Source organism: Pleurodeles waltl, chromosome 3_1, assembly GCF_031143425.1.
Source record: "Pleurodeles waltl isolate 20211129_DDA chromosome 3_1, aPleWal1.hap1.20221129, whole genome shotgun sequence".
NCBI lineage: Eukaryota > Metazoa > Chordata > Amphibia > Caudata > Salamandridae > Pleurodeles > Pleurodeles waltl.
This window is the reverse complement of record NC_090440.1, coordinates 1,865,733,556-1,865,750,937: the sequence shown is the minus strand read 5'-3', so window position 1 is coordinate 1,865,750,937 and position 17,382 is coordinate 1,865,733,556. Positions and strand designations below refer to the sequence as shown.

At 44.3% G+C, this 17,382-nt stretch overlaps 1 protein-coding gene across 1 annotated transcript in view; it reads left to right on the top strand.

Annotated features, from left to right (window-relative positions):
- LOC138285684 (carboxypeptidase O-like) overlaps positions 1-17,382 on the top strand; it is a 237,326-nt gene that overhangs the window by 122,583 nt on the left and 97,361 nt on the right. Inside the window, exons 7-8 of the mRNA XM_069225949.1 lie at positions 4,087-4,197; positions 5,974-6,064. Coding sequence (XP_069082050.1) covers positions 4,087-4,197; positions 5,974-6,064 — 202 coding nt within the window. The remainder of the gene's footprint in view (positions 1-4,086; positions 4,198-5,973; positions 6,065-17,382) is intronic.

The window sequence follows — 17,382 nt, the reverse complement described above, 5'->3', positions numbered from 1 at the left end:
TTTGTTATTGTCACAGAATTACAAGAACCAGAGGGACAAACATGTAGTTTTGCCCCATTTTATCAAATCTGCAAGCATATTCCCTGTTTTCTCAGGAACAAGAACCTAACTATTACTTATTCAGTCACCAACGAAACTACCCCAAAGCCTGAAAACCTCAGACAACCACTCATAAGACTTCCAGAAAAATCTTTTATCCCATCACAAAACAAGTCTTGGAAATGATCAATAACAGTCACCCTTCAGACTACCTTAAGGATAGCGGTCCAGCTAGAATAATGAAGCTTCTCCTTCATGACAAGTAAGATTTTCTTCTTAATTTCTTCAATAGTTTGCTGACTTAGGCATCTTTTCCTATCTCTGAAAAACAACAGCCCACTTCAATTAAACAATCTTCACATTATCTTCCTCAATCCATACCTAGCAAACTATAAGGAAAACTTGTCTTAGCAGAATTACAGTACTTTGCTGAGAAACTCTCTATATGAAGGGCAGCAAGTTGGTTCTTGCCCTTGCATAAAAAGTCCGAGGCCCAGCTCTCCCCCTGCTGCATCGCTCTTGCTCATATTTTCTGATTGCTTTTTCCCCAATTTTTGAGTGACTTCTCCCTGCTTTTCCCTCGTTCTCACAATTTATTCTTCATTTCCCCCAGGTTTGGCATGGACATCATTTAGAGTTCACAGTTGCGACCCCTAGCTTGCTCCTTGTGACCCCTGGACTCAGAGGTGGTGAAATCAGTGCCCAGAGTACAGGGGGAGATTGTCCTTATGGACATTGCTTGGGGCTCTACTCTCTTTGTTTTCAATCAGTTTTTTTATTACATTATTAGTGAATAATACCAAATTATTCACTATTAGTCTAATTAAAAATGGAGTACAGTTAGCTGGGGTAAGTACAACACATTTAAATGTATGTTGTGGGCATGCTCGCGGGAGAGAGTGTGCTTATGTAAATGAGAGTGTGCGTATGAGTGAATGTGTGTGTATTTGTGAGCATGTGTGTGTGATTGAAAGTAAAGATGAAATGGCGTGTGATGTCACTTCTGCTACCCCTGGCATTTTGGTGAATTGACGTCCATGAGTTTTTGTGTGCCTGTCTTTGCTTTTCTCTTGTTCTCACTGCTTTCTCCTTTCTTTTCCCCATTTTTGTGAGTGCCTTCTCCTTACTTTTACCTCGTTTTGACTGCTTTCTCCCTGCTTTTTCCCACATTTTTTGGGTGCCTTCTCCTTGCTTTTCCCTCATTTTCACTGTTTTCTCTTTGCTTTTTCCCTGTTTTTTGGGTGCCTTCTCCTTGCTTTTCCCTTTTCCCCCCCTTTTGGGTGCCTTCTCCTTACTTTTCCCTCATTCCCACTGCTTTATCCTTGCTTTTACCCCCATTTTTTGTGTGCTTCTCCTTGCTTTTCCCTAGTTTTCACTGCTTTCTTCTTGCTTTTACCCCTTATTTATTGTGCCTTCTCCTTGCATTTCCATCGTTTTCACTGCTTTCAGTACTGAGCAGTCCCCAAGCACTACCTCTCAGAGCACGTCACCCTGTGGCCCAGCCCCCTTATAGGGAAACAATAACAAACACTGTTTGTTATTGTTTCCTTGTAAAGGTTTTGCAGTAGCCACTGCTGGCGGTGGGAGCAACGCTCCTCCGCCCTCATGGAGGAGTCGTCCCTGCGTGGGGTGGAAAGAAGCCTCTTTGGCACCACCCCCATCTGGGACCAGCTGGGAAAGCTTGGAGGTGCACAGAACCTGATCTACAGCACATATGCCTCACGATAAAAGCAAGCAGCAGACATGATCAGATGCGAGGATGGCTGGCATTTTGTATTCTAGGCAAGGTCACTCAGAAATATGGAGGCAAGGGGCCTAGAGCAAGTTTTTAATGGGCTGTATGATTCAGGTGCTAAGAACCAGAAAAAATCATAGACCTTGAAAGCTGCCCCCTCCAGGGCCTTATTTATTATCATCCACTCAGGAATCTGTACATATGTTAAAAATCTTACATGCTCTACTTATCTTGTTTCTGAGCAATTAGATGGCTAAACTTCTTTTTGGGGAGATTAGGAAATACGTTTCCTCAATGTAAACTGTGGATTAATTTCAAATCGAAATTACTGTTAATGATTCATAGAAGCACTTGAGCATCAGCAAAGTAATTAAAAAATGAATGGAGATTACAAAGGAAAGTCATTGGGATCAAAGGTTGCAAAGCAATATTGAGTTTCCGCCTTTCTGGCCAACAGAGTAATTGACATTTTCGTTCAAGTACAGGCAAGCAAATATACTTTCATCAAGATGGATGGATGAATGGACGGATATATGGATGGATGGATGGGAGAGCCTCCGGAGATGGCTAGATACCCTTGAGATTCACCAAAGGTGAAAACATACATAGATGGATGGGTGGGCAGAAGAGTTACAGGAGAGTGAATCCAGAAGAATGAATGGATGACCTTCTAGAGAATGGATATGTGGATGGATGGGTGGGTGAATGAGTGAAAGCGAGAGTCTCTAGAAGGATGGATGTATACATGAACAGATGAATGCAGTGGGTGATGGAAACATGGATGAATTAATGGGTGGGTGATTGGGTGAATGATGCATGGGCTGAACGCCCTTATGTTGGCCAGACTCGCTCACTATGTACAATTCATCCCCAACTTTTAGGCCCCACTACTTTGAAATGTCACAAGCTGCCACTCTTTATATCCCTTTCTTTTTAAACTTTATATTAAATCCCAGGCTCCCTTCTTTATCAGCAAGCGGTTAGTATTTACCAATAGGCAGATGATATAAAGTTCACCTTTGGTCACACATTTGAACGATTTAGTGTTTAAAAAGGTCAAAATCCCCTGACCAAAGCATTATCCACTGTTTAATGGCAGATGCCCACCATTTCTTACATCTGGCCCCACCCAAGACAGAGAATTAGCTAGTCACTGCAAACAAAGGTAACTTGGTGCCTACTTATTGACCATCAATCATGGGCCCACTCCCATGCCTGCAAAAGTAGTTTGTAATCTCAGGGTCCTTTGGATGATGCAATCTCATAAGGCACTCTAGTCTCCAGAATTGTGCAGATAATTTGCCCAATTTAGGATCCTAAAGCAGATCCTATCTTTCGTAAAGGCAAATCTGTTCATCTCTGTGATAAATATACTAATCCAAACAAGGTTGGTTTACCTGGCAGGAAAAAAAATACATTGGTTACAACTCATCCAAAATAGGGCCACCAGGCTAGTATCTGACTCCGTTAAAAGACCATATATTCTCTCTGTGGTAAGATTACTGCACTGGTTACCAATTTGTTGATTAATTATCTTTACGTTCATGGCAATTGAACGTAAGGTGAGTCACACAAATCTCTTGCATTCCCGGCTGTAAAATTCTCCCTTTGTCTCCCTGCCAACATTTTCAGGCCTGCCAAACCCAACCCTGCAGATGGTTGCCACTTTGCTCCCTGTGTCAGGACACCATGGATCCAAGCTTCACTGTCATTGGACAAACTAATGTGTTTTGGATTTGTAGTCTTTATTTTCCTCCATTGACTCCAACAAACTAACACACCTGTTAAATAATTTAATGAAAAAGGTCAGAATTAGGCACTTGGTGTATTGGCGACATGAAACGAGGTAGTACACACATATTAAAACCACACAATAGAGAACTGGGTTCACTCAGTAAGTTTGGTCAGTCATTAATGAGCTACAATAAAAAAGATTTCTAGAGCTGCTGTTAGCTCCTTGTCTAGCCTTGTACCCGTCCTAGTAGACAATGTGATAGGTGTTGGTCTTGTTTGAAGATTCTAAATTCACAATGATTAGGTGCGGTATTCCAAAAAGTTGGAGCATTGTCCATGCAGAGGACCCAGTAATGCGGTGAGATCCACCTTCGTTTGTACAGGTTTATGCGTGTACTATGGCCATAAAAGGGCGAGTGTGAAGAGAATTATATGATAAATTAATAAGAATGAAAATACATTTTTGACAGTCAGCTGCAGCCAGAGGAGGGATTTCTATTATCGTCCATTTTGGTTGTCGGTGCTTAGGGAGTCTAACATCATTTACTCAAGTACTTTGTTTTGTCTTTCCCTCGCAGATATTAGCGAATCGACACAGCGACTCCAAGCTTAACAAAGTCCTCCAGGCCGTCGACTTTTACATCGTGCCCGTGCTTAACATTGATGGCTACATATATTCTTGGACAAAGGTAACTAAGACAAGCCCTTCAGTCCTTCATATGAATTCCATGCCACTTGAGAGAATGAACACCTATTCAAAATAATCACTTCAAACTTTTGACACATGTTTAAATGGTTGAACTTCTAAATAAAGCTAAATTCGATTAGGCTGGGCTTATAATTTGCTGGGCTCTAAGAATAACGATAGGGCACTCCTAAAATGGATGGAAAAGTGATCCCTTTTGTACATTTACATGCTGGAAGGTGTCAGCACATCCAGTGACCTCTCCTCTTGCCTTCGTCACATGCAAAGGTAAATGAGCATGGGAGAGGGGCATGAGGCATGCTATAGGCAAAGACAGCATTCGACAACGAGCATTTTCAAGTCCAACTAAATACCATAAGGTAATAATCTTCTTGTTTGTAAGTCCAAGCATTAGCGAAGCCTGTCATTCTTGCTTTGTCTTTGCTTTTTATTTGCTTACTTAATTGTGCTGGCATAGGCAAGCCCAATAGTAGTGACCGTCCATCTCAGTAGTGTACGTTTATACTTCCAAGATGGCCGTCACATTGCCTGATGAAACTTGGCTTGATACAAGGTAGCAGCCTTCGTGGAAATGCATTTCTTTATACTTCCAAGCCCCTGTTACTGGCTTTACAAATGCTGTTGCAATTTTAAAAGCATATGGTATTGGCATTGGCAAAGCCAATAGCGACGACTGTCGAGAAAGCAACGGGCAGAAGCAGAGGGGCAGCTGAGGAGAAAAAGGCAGGGAGGGCATACAGAAGTAACGGAGGAGAGAGAGAGAATGTAATATCCTGAAGCAGCTGTCCTCTGTGAAAGAAGAGGAAAAACACAACTGGTGGGTGGAGAGAGACAAGGCAAAAAGTGGAAGTCCACATTTGATTAGGGAGGGAGAGAGAGAGAAAGAGAGACAGAAAGGGGCAGGACATGCACTGCCATGGAATACTAATTCACAAATGGTGGGGACAATAAAGAAGCAATTGTTCTGACATTAGCATTGGAAGGATGGACTCAACCAATCAAAAATATGTGTGAACCCTAAATGCTGCAGAGGAGGGATAAACACAAAAACGGGAGAAATGTCACTGCATTGGATGCAGCAAAGTGAAATGTACAAATATGCCATCCCAAAAGCTTGAATTCTACTATAATAAGTAAAAATATATTGTTTATAGAACTTTCTGCATCAGACATCTAAAACTGCCTCCCGCGAGACCCCCCAAAAGTCCCAGAAAGGGTTCACAGCACAGGGAAATAAAATGAATTTAGGTTTGAACTTATGCTCTTGTGCTTACTGATTTAACCTCATTGAAATGATAACTCGGCTACGAACATACTAACATCAAATGTTAAATGTGGCGATCTTCTGCACACCATTGTGGACATTAGTGGCAGAACATATGGTTAGTCTGTTTTAGCTCCAAAGTGAGATGCAGGCACTATTGAGTCTTTGAGTACGTCATTACGTACACAATACATCAATTAAAATCTGGGATAAATGTATAATATATATTTAAGCATGTAATGCATAATCAATAAACATAGACCATTACGCGCCAAATACACGTTCATCTGTATGACGAACTAAATAGGCCCTGCTCCAGTCCAGAAATCACTAACTCTATGCTTAACTAAATGAAGGTTCCATATCTTAAGTCTTAAAATCTACAAAATGCCATTCTCTACACTTCTGAAGATAAACCAAAAAGAAATCGTAAACTTTCCTGTTATTTATGGCACAACCAATTGTGACTTAATCTTTCCAAATCTACCTTTACAGGATCGTCTGTGGAGAAAATCCCGTTCCCCACATAACAATGGCACCTGCTATGGGGTGGACCTCAACAGAAACTTCGACGCTAAGTGGTGCAGTAAGTCCCTAGTGTCCCGTTGTGCATTGTTTTATCAATGTAATGTACTCTGAAAGGGGAAGAAGGCTTTGACTACGTATTTTTCATTAAAAGACTGAAAAGGGGACCCTGCCAAGTAGTTGATAAATATAATGGTATAAAAAAACAACAGTGTACATTTAAACTTCTTGATTCAGACTTAGCTCTCATCCGTTTGTTGCTTCAACACTCTCTCATTGCTAATTGAGAGCTAGCAGGACCCTTCCACGCATTTGGTTCTGAGATTGTGTGTGTGCAGATACTCAGCCAGCTGAATTGGTGAGTGCAAGACTCCCGCGAGTCTGTCTGTGTCTCTTTCACTTTTACTCCCAACTTGATATGATCTCTAAGATGTGAATACCTTTCAGGAAAAGTGTTACTTAATGGGGAAAAACACCCCAAGCGTCCAGTGATGTGTAAATAGAACTCCTGGGGAAATACCCCATGTCTGTTGAGCATTGCTGCAGTCTCTTCAGTCTCTCACTTACTCTATTCATTGCTCAGTTCTTCACCTTTCTTCACATTCCAGCCCCAGATCTGCTTACCTCTCTATATCAAAAGAGGGCTCACCAATAGGAATTGTTTCTCAGTCCTTTGTCAGATGGCAGAGTACAGTAATTTGTAGACCAATCATACAATATTTGTTTAGGGCATGGGAAGTTACACATTGGGAGAAGGAGAACCAAAACGAAGGAATCAAGACAACCAACGTCTGACTCGCTTCAAGACACAAAACCAGAGACACTTCAGTGCCCTATGTCCCTGACCCCAGGCTTGAAAGCAAGGAGCATTGGTGGGGGAGTAAAGCTTACGTATTCTCTTCCTGTAGGAAAAGAAACCTAATAAACGTGTAGCAAACATACAGTGGACTGCTTTAGAAGCCATGCTCTATGCACATGTTCAATCATATGTTGTAGGGGATGACCATTATGGAATCTATGGAATCGAATTAATTGGTTAATTACCCATACATTACTTTCATGCTTTTGTGTGGAGAATGTTCTGATATTCTGATCAGACATCTCCTTTGGATAGCTCAGCAGATATCACCTTATCTTGCACAGCTAGCATCTGATTCTGGTTTTATATCAGGCGTCATACCAAAAATAACAATGCCACTGCATGTATCCATCTGCTAACACCACTGCATATTTTGTACACTTACTTCTTGGGTGTAAAAGGTCATTCCGCTCTATGAGATTATGGCCCATATTTATACATTTTTAGCGCTGCATTTGCGCCACTTTTTGACACAAAAGCGTCGCAAACGTACAGAATACAATAGTTTTTTGTAAGTGTGCACTGCTTTTGCGAAAGATAATGACGCAACTGCAGCGCTAAAAATGTATAAATATGGGCCTGTGTCTCTTACTTTTGTTCCCAAACCATCTTGCAGGTGTTGGAAATGTTATTGCCCTTTTAAGGGTGCCAAATTTGGGAATGAAAGCGGCAACATTCTTATGGTTCAACTTCACTTTCATAACTTTCATTACTGTTTATGAAAACATTAGTCAGTTTCATAACATTTTTCCTGTTTTTAGCATAAAACTCTGTAGGAAAGTACCATCTTGCCTGGCATGTTACCCCCATTTTTCACTGTATATATGTTGTTTTAGTTGTATGTGTCACTGGGACCCTGCCAGCCAGGGCCCCAGTGCTCATAAGTGTGCCCTGAATGTGTTACCTGTGCTATGACTAACTGTCTCACTGAGGCTCTGCTATCCAGATCCTCAGTGGTTATGTTCTCTCATTTCTTTCCAAATTGTCACTAACAGGCTAGTGACCAATTTCACCAATTTACATTGGCATACTGGAACACCCTTATAATTCCCTAGTATATGGTACTGAGGAACCCAGGGTATTGGGGTTCCAGGAGATCCCTATGGGCTGCAGCATTTCTTTTGCCACCCATAGGGAGCTCTGACAATTCTTACACAGGCCTGCCACTGCAGCCTGAGTGAAATAACGTCCACGTTATTTCACAGCCATTTACCACTGCACTTAAGTAACTTATAAGTCACCTGTATGTCTAACCTTTACCTGGTAAAGGTTAGGTGCAAAGTTACTTAGTGGGTGGGCACCCTGGCACTAGCCAAGGTGCCCCCACATTGTTCAGGGCAAATTCCCCAGACTTTGTGAGTGCGGGGACACCATTACACGCGTGCACTACACATAGGTCACTACCTATGTGTAGCTTCACAATGGTAACTCCGAATATGGCCATGTAACATGTCTATGATCATGGAATTGCCCCCTCTATGCCATCCTGGCATTGTTGGCACAATCCCATGATCCCACAGGTCTGTAGCACAGACCCGGGTACTGCCAAACTGCCTTTTCAGGGGTTTCACTGCAGCTGCTGCTGCTGCTGCCAACCCCTCAGACAGGTTTCTGCCCTCCTGGGGTCCAGCCAGGCTTGGCCCAGGATGGCAGAACAAAGGACTTCCTGAGAGAGAGGGTGTTACACCCTCTCCCTTTGGAAAAAGGTGTTAAGGCAGGGGAGGAGTAGCCTCCCCCAGCCTCTGGAAATGCTTTCATGGGCACAGATGGTGCCCATTTCTGCATAAGCCAGTCTACACCGGTTCAGGGACCCCTCAGCCCTGCTCTGGCGCGAAACTGGACAAAGGAAAGGGGAGTGACCACTCCCCTGACCTGCACCTCCCCTGGGAGGTGCCCAGAGCTCCTCCAGTGTGCTCCAGACCTCTGCCATCTTGGAAACAGAGGTGCTGCTGGCACACTGGACTGCTCTGAGTGGCCAGGGCCAGCAGGTGACGTCAGAGACTCCTTCTGATAGGCCCCTTCAGGTGTTGCTAGCCTATCTTCTCTCCTAAGTACCCAAACTCTCTTTTCTGGCTATTTAGGGTCTCTGCTTTGGGGATTTCCTTAGATAACGAATGCAAGAGCTCATCAGAGTTCCTCTGCATCTCTCTCTTCACCTTCTGCCAAGGAATCGACTGCTGACCGCGCTGGAAGCCTGCAAAACTGCAACAAAGTAGCGAAGACGACTACTGCAACTCTGTAACGCTGATCCTGCCGCCTTCTCGACTGTTTTCCTGGTGGTGCATGCTGTGGGGGTAGTCTGCCTCCTCTCTGCACTAGAAGCTCAGAAGAAATCTCCCGTGGGTCGACGGAATCGTCCCCCTGCAACCGCAGGCACCAAAGAACTGCATCACCGGTCCCCTGGGTCTCCTCTCAGCACGATGAGCGAGGTCCCTTGAATCCAGCAACTCTGTCCAAATGACTCCCACAATCCAGTGACTCTTCAGTCCAAGTTTGGTGGAGGTAAGTCCTTTCCTCCCCACGCCAGACTGCATTGCTGGGAACCGCGTCTTTTGCAGCTACTCTGGCTCCTGTGCACTTTCCGAGGGAATCCTTTGTGCACAGCCAAGCCTGCGTCCACGGCACTTTAACCTGCATTGCATGACCTCCTGAGTTGTCCTCCGGCGACGTGGGACTCCTTTGTGCAACTTCGGGTGAGCACCATTTCACTCCTCTTCGTAGTGCCTGTTCTGGCACTTCTGCAGGTGCTGCCTGCTTCTGAGAGGGCTTCTTGTCTAGCTGGGCGCCCCCTCTGTCCCCTGACACAATTGGCGACATCCTGGTCCCTCCTGGGCCACAGCAGTATCCAAAAACCTTAACCGCACGAATTGAAGCTAGCAAGGCTTGTTTGCGGTCTTTCTTCAGGAAAACACTTCTGCACGACTCTTCACGACGTGGGACATGCATCCTCCAAAGGGGAAGTTTCTAGCCCTTGTCATTCCTGCAGAATCCTCAGCTTCTACTGCCTAGTAGCAGCTTCTTTGCACCCACAGCTGGCATTTCTTGGGCATCTGCCCACTCTCGACTTGATCGTGACTTTTGGACTTGGTCCCCTTGTTCCACAGGTACTCTAGTCTGGAAATCCATCATTGTTGCATTGCTGGTGTTGGTCTTTCCTGCAGAATTCCCCTATCACGACTTCTGTGCTCTTTGGGGAACTTCAGTGCACTTTGCACTCACTTTTCAGGGTCTTGGGGTGGGCTATTTTTCTAACCCTCACTGTTTTCTTACAGTCCCAGCGACCCTCTACAAGGTCACATAGGTTTGGGGTCCATTCGTGGTTCGCATTCCACTTTTGGAGTATATGGTTTGTGTTGCCCCTATCCCTATGTGTCCCCATTGCATCCTATTGTAACTATACATTGTTTGCACTGTTTTCTAATACTATACTGCATATTTTTGGTATTGTGTACATATATCTTGTGTATATTTGCTATCCTCATACTGAGGGTTCTCACTGAGATACTTTGGCATATTGTCATAAAAATAAAGTACCTTTATTTTTAGTATATCTGTGTATTGTGTTTTCTTATGATATTGTGCATATGACACTAGTGGTACTGTAGGAGCTTCACTCGTCTCCTAGTTCAGCCTAAGCTGCTCTGCTAAGCTACCATTATCTATCAGCCTAAGCTGCTAGACACCCTATACACTAATAAGGGATACCTGGGCCTGGTGCAAGGTGTAAGTACCCCTTGGTACTCACTACAAGCCAGTCCAGCCTCCTAGAAACCCACACACAGATTTCCCAGGTATTCAATGTAGTTGGAATTTAAGTAACTTGAATGTTGTTCATGGTGGTAAAGAGTAAAATAAAACAACGTTATGCTTTCTTTTACATGCATCAATATCATCATGGACATTTATACTTGGATGTCTGATCAAAACATTGACCCAGATTTATGAAGGAATTGAGTTGTCCTTGTGTGACACAAGTAGCCACAAGGCAATACCATGAGTGGAGCATGGACATTCCTGTGCATTTACCCATGTATTTTTGCGCATTTCCGGATTTATCAAAGCAAGTATACCTGGGAATGTGTCAAAATGTCACACATTTGCCACATAGGCATACTGAGGAGAAATATATTTATTTCTCCTCCTTACTTCCTCTTTCTATGTGGCATTCCCCCATCACAAATAGAAAGAGGAAAACGCCACTAAGGATTATTTTGTGCAGAAAGATGTCTTTTCCTGCGCTATGATGCTCGAGTACCTGCATTGGCGCTAATCAGTACACACAGAGAGCAGAAATGCTCCATTGCATTGTAAATATGGATCATATCTGCTTTCTCCCTTTCAGGCAACGCAGCACAGTAACTTTACTTGGTGCCCTGCATTGCAGAAAAGATGAATAAATATGCACCATAGTCCTTAACCCCTACAGTGCCTTGGACGAGGTGATCTCGTCCAAGGCACCAGTTCCCGGGTGCCTTGGACAAGATCACCTCGTCCTCTATCCGGGATGTGCCCCCCACCCACACCCGCCGGTTGTGGATGGAAGGGGAATCTCCGGGGGGGCAGAAACCTCAAGGCACCAGGGATCATTTTTTTTGTTTTTGTTTTTTGAGGTGGGGAGCGACCCCTTAGGCAAGGGTCGCTCCCCTAGGGGGCAATTTACATTTAGCCCATTTCTGCTCCCCTTGGGGGCAGATTGGCCTATATTTATGAGGACAATCTGCCCCCAAGGGGGACAGATACCACTAGACACCAGGAAGTTTTTTTTTGGGGGGGGGAAATTGGCTTAAGGGAGCAACCCCTTGGGCAAGGGTAGCTCCCGGGGGGACATTTTTTTTTAAGGCCTTTTCTGCCCCCCTTGGGGGCAGATCGGCCTATTATTAGGCCTATCTGCCCCCGGGGGGGGGGGGCAGAAACCTCTAGACACCAGGGATAATTTTTTTTTGTGTTTTATTTTGTTTGTTTGTTTTTTTAGAGATGGGGAGCGATCCATTAGGCAAGGGTCGCTCCCCTGGGGGCAAATTGTATTTAGACCATTTCTGCCTCCCTTGGGGGCAGATGGGCCGATTTTAGGTCAATCTGCCCCCAAGGGGGCAGAAACCACTAGGCACCGGGGATTTTTTTTTTTTGCACCAATGTCACGCAAGGGGAGCGACCCTGTAGGCAAGGGTCGCTCCCGGTGGGGGTTGAGGGGTGGGGTGCAAATTTATTTTAGGCCATTTCTGACCCCCTGGGGCTGGCTGAGCTAGAGGCCAAAATCCACAGGTAGGCAGTTTGCAAAACACACCTCTGTTTTCTGTGAAAAAATGTGATGTGTCCACGTTGTGTTTTGGGCCATTTCCTTTCGTGGGCGCTAGGCCTACCCACACAAGTGAGGTACCATTTTTATCGGGAGACTTGGGGGAACGGTGGGTGGAAGGAAATTTGTGGTTCCTCTCAGATTCCAGAACTTTCTGTCACCGAAATGTGAGGAAATTGTGTTTTTTTAGCCAAATTTTGAGGTTTGCAAAGGATTCTGGGTAACAAAACCTGGTCAGAGCCCCACAAGTCACCCCATCTTGGATTCCCCTAGGTCTCTGGTTTTCAAAAATGCACAGGTTTGGTAGGTATCCCTAGGTGCCGGCTGAGCTAGAGGCCAAAATCTACAGGTAGGCACTTTGCAAAAAACACCTCTGTTTTCTGTCAAAAATTGTGATTTGTCCACGTTGTGTTTTGTGGCATTTCCTGTCGCGGGCGCTAGGCCTACCCACACAAGTGAGGTATCATTTTTATCGGGAGACTTCGGGGAACGGTGGGTAGAAGGAAATTTGTGGCTCTTCTCAGATTCCAGAACTTTCTGTCACGAAATGTGAGGAAAATGTGTTTTTTTATCCAAATTTTGAGGTTTGCAAAGGATTCTGGGGAACAGAACCTAGTCAGAGCCCCACAAGTCACCCCATCTTGGATTCCCCTAGGTCTCTAGTTTCCAAAAATGCACAGGTTTGGTAGGTTTCCCTAGGTGCCGGCGGAGCTAGAGGCCAAAATCTACAGGTAGGCACTTTGCAAAAAACACCTCTGTTTTCTGTCAAAAAATGTGATGTGTCCACGTTGTGTTTTGGGGCATTTCTTGTCACGGGCGCTAGGCCTACCCACACAAGTGAGGTATCATTTTTATCGGAAGACTTGGGGGAACATAGAATAGCAAAACAAGTGTTATTGCCCCTTGTCTTTCTCTACATTTTTTCCTTCCAAATATAAAGGAGTGTGTAAAAAAGACATCTATTTGAGAAATGCCCTGTAATTCACATGCTAGTATGGTCACCCCGGAATTCAGAGATGTGCAAATAACCACTGCTCCTCAACACCTTATCTTGTGCCCATTTTGGAAATACAAAGGTTTTCTTGATAGCTATTTTTCACTCTTTATATTTCAGCAAATTAATTGCTGTATACCCGGTATAGAATGAAAACCCACTGCAGGGTGCAGCTCATTTATTGGCTCTGGGTACCTAGGGTTCTTGATGAACCTACAAGCCCTATATATCCCCACAACCAGAGGAGTCCAGCAGACGTAACGGTATATTGCTTTCAAAATTATGACATTGCAGGAAAAAGTTACAGAGTAAAACATAGAGAAAAATTGCGTTTTTTTCACCTCAATTTCAATATTTTTTTTTTCAGTTGTTATTTTCTGTAGAACACCCTTGTAGGATCTACACAAATTACCCCTTGCTGAATTCAGAATTTTTACTACTTTTCAGAAATGTTTAGGTTTCTGGGATCCCGCCCATTTCTGTCAATGACTGGAAGGAGGCTGAAAGCTCAAAAAATCGTACAAATGGGGTATGTCCCAGTAAAATGCCAAATTTGTGTTGAAAAATTGGATTTTCTGATTCACGTCTGCCAGTTCCTGAAAGCTGGGAAGCTGGTAATTTTAGCACCGCAAACCGTTTGTTGATGCCATTTTCAGGGCAAAAACCACAAGCCTTCTTCTGCAGCCACTTTTTCCCATTTTTTTGAAAAAAATGAAATTTTCACTGTATTTTGGCTGATTTCTTGGCCTCCTTTAGGGGAACCCACAATGTTTGGGTACCTCTAGAATCCCTAGGATGTTGGAAAAAAGGACGCAAATTTGGCTTGGCTAGCTTATGTGGACAAAAAGTTATGAGGGCCTAAGCGCGAACTGCCCCAAATAGCCAAAAAGAGGCCTGGCACAGGAGGGGGAAAAGGCCTGGCAGCGAAGGGGTTAATCCCAAGTTAGCCCACTTCTGCTGTAGTTGTTTTGGGGTGTTGTGTTAGCACAAAGAAGGTCATGGTAGAAGAAAGGAGTGCTCTAAAATGTATTTGAACATTAGCTTTAATGCAGTGCCCAGAATGAGAGTGTTGTGTTCAACAGTTGGTCTCTAGTTTTCAATATAATTAGGATGGAGACTAAACACTGTTAGGAGCTCTTCAATTTTATACAGCCATATCGTGATTTTCATAAATAAATGACACAAGACCAAAACAGAGACAGGATAATGCCTAAGCCATTTGTTCCTGTATAAAAAATATTCATACATGGCATTCCTCATGACCGAGCATTGAAAGGTGTGTATCTTGAATATCAAGCTGCATTAGGTAGTCTTTTGAATTTATGATGAACGTAGGATTATTTTAAGTTTCTTTTATGGATCACGGAACAATAAGCATCATCCCATTTGGTAACTCTGAGGAGGGCACTATCAATCTCTGCAAATATCAGAAGGAGATTAACTCTTTGCATTCGTTCGGATCAACATGTGCATCTTTGAGTAAAGGGTAGCAACCCTTTCAGCTAAGAACCCTAACTCAGTTAGTGGTTCCGACTAAAGGGAGCCCATCCCAAAGATACCCCAAGGGATACACCCTTTAATTGGATGATATGACGATAAAAGAAAAACATCTAATTGGCATCCTCTATAGCAAGCTTCACACTTGTTAGAAATGGGGTCTCTAGTTGGCAGTGGTTTGCACCCTGTCCAAGAAGGGACTCTCACTCTAATCAGGGTAAGGGAGTCACACAGAATGATAAACCCTGCTCACCCCTTTGGTAGCTTGGTTCAAGCAGTCAGGCTTATTTCAGAGGCAATGTGTAAAGTACACACACACACATACAGTAACACAGTGAAAACACCACAAAAGTACTCCACAACAGTTTAGAAAAATAGCCAATATTTATTGCAGTAAAACAAGACCAAAACCACAAAAATCCAACATGCACAAGTAAAGTTACACATGTTTAAATATTAATTCTTAGACTAGCACTTAGCACCACAATAGCTCCAACTGGGACTATTACGACCTCTTGATGAAGTCGTTTCCAACAATCCAATGCCAAACGTGAGGGAGCAAGGACCGGTCCTGGAGTCACATGGGCACGGTTACAGTACCTTGGAAAATGATCAGGAAACAAAGACATTGCATGGAGTTCGGGAGGTGATGCGTCACCGGAGCAGGTGCAGCGTTGGTTCCTTACTGCCACCGGGGAGTTGAGGCATCAGCTCCTTACTGCTAGGCAGGGGAGGTGAGGTGTCAGCGTCTTACGGTTGCAATGGAGGTGATGTGGTGTTGGCGGCGAGGCAGCAGTTCCTTACGAAAAGGCGGGGTCGATGAATCCAACAGGTCAAGAAACGAGGCGCCAACTTTGCAGTGTTGTGAGCACACCATAGGGCGACAGGTGCTACAGCGGAGTCAAGAGTTGGGTGCCTTGGACATTGGTGACACATCGCTTTGGACTCTCACTGTAGTGTGACTTTGGAGACGCTGCAGCAGCATCCTTCCTTCGCCATAGGTCGCATTTGTTGCACTCAGAAGGGACCAGTGCTTTGGTGCAGGCAGCGGCGTGGAGTTGGACAGTGGCGCCAGTTCTGAAGTCACTCTGGAGTTGATGTGCTTGACAGCTCACTTCCAACAGACTAGGAACTGGATTTGGCACCACTTGGCAAGCCAGGACTCTCAGCAAGAGAGCTCAGATGCTGGTAGGTGAAGTCTTTGATGTCCCTGAGCCTTCTTAACATGAGGCAAGCTCAGTCCAAGCCCTTGAAGAACCTTTGGAAGCAGAATGCAGAAAACCAAGTTCATTCCTTTCACTCCCAGGGCAGAAGCAGCAAACAGCAGGCCAACACGGCAAATCGACAGGCAGGGTGGCAGCCCCTCATAGAGCATCCAGCTCTTCTTCCTGGTAGAATGTGCTCAATCCAGAAGAATTCTATGTGGTGTCAGAGGTCCAGTAAACCAATTTATATACAGTGTTGGTTATACCAATTTCTGTCTTTGAAGTAGTCTACTTCAAATAGAAGACTTTGTAGGCCTCAGACACACTCTAGGGGGTTGAGACAGCATTGTGTGAGGAAGGGCACAGCGCTATTCATGTGCAAGTGTCAGCAGCTCCCACCAGTGTAGCTCAGGAAGACCCATCAACTTGATGATGATGGGCCATCAGGATAGGCGGGGCACACCTCAGCTCCTCTTGTGTGACGTACTGACCCAGACATGTATTCAGCAGACAGAGGCACAGAATGGATGAGCAAGAAAATGCCAACTTTCTAAAAGTGGCATTTTCAAACTTATAATTCAAAAACCAACCTCACAAAAGGTGTATTTCTAAATTGTGGCTTTAGAGACACCAAACTCCACATCTCAGTCTGCTCCCAATGGGAAATTGCTCTTAAAAGATATTTCAAGACAATCCCTATGTTACCCAGTGGGAGAGATAGGTCTTGCAATAGTGAAAACTGAATTTAGCAGTTTTTCAATATCAGGACACATAAAACAACACCAGTACATGCCTACCTCTTTAATACACTGCACCCTGCCAATGGGGCTGCCTTGGGCCTACTTTAGGGATGACTTACAGGAAGCAAAGGGAAGGTTTGGGCCTGGCAAGTGGGGGCAAGCGCAAAGGCCCAAATGGCAGTTTAAAACTGCACCCACAGATCCTGCAGTTGCAGGTCTAAGGAATGTTTGCTGGGCTACTCCTGTAGGTGGCACAATCAGTGCTGTAGGCCCACCAGTAGTATTTGATTTACGGGCCCTGGGCACACATAGTGCACTTTACTAGGGACTTATTAATAAATCAAATATGCCACTCACGGGGAAACCAATCACCAATATAATTTACACAGGGGGCATATGCACTTTAGCACTGGTTAGCAGTGGTAAAGTGCCCAGAGTCCTGAAGCCAACAAAACAGATATGACAAATAGGAGGACGAAGGCAAAAGGTTTGGGGATAATCCTGAAAAAAGGGTCAGGTCCAACAATGCTATACCTACCTTTTGTGTTGGTAGCCATTCTAAAGTGCATAACTGTACCCTCCATTAAAATAAGATGCATGTTTGAAGCAAAATGGAGGAAATCTGCAAATTCTTTGGCTTTTTACCTCGTTTTATTTTTAGCATAGGTTGGCTTGTGTTAAGGCTGTGAGCACCGTCAGACTGCTGTTCATTGCCTCAGTGTGTGTGCTCTGGTTCTAAAATGATGTTGTAAAACTGGTTTTCCACAACTGGCATAACTCCTGGGAAC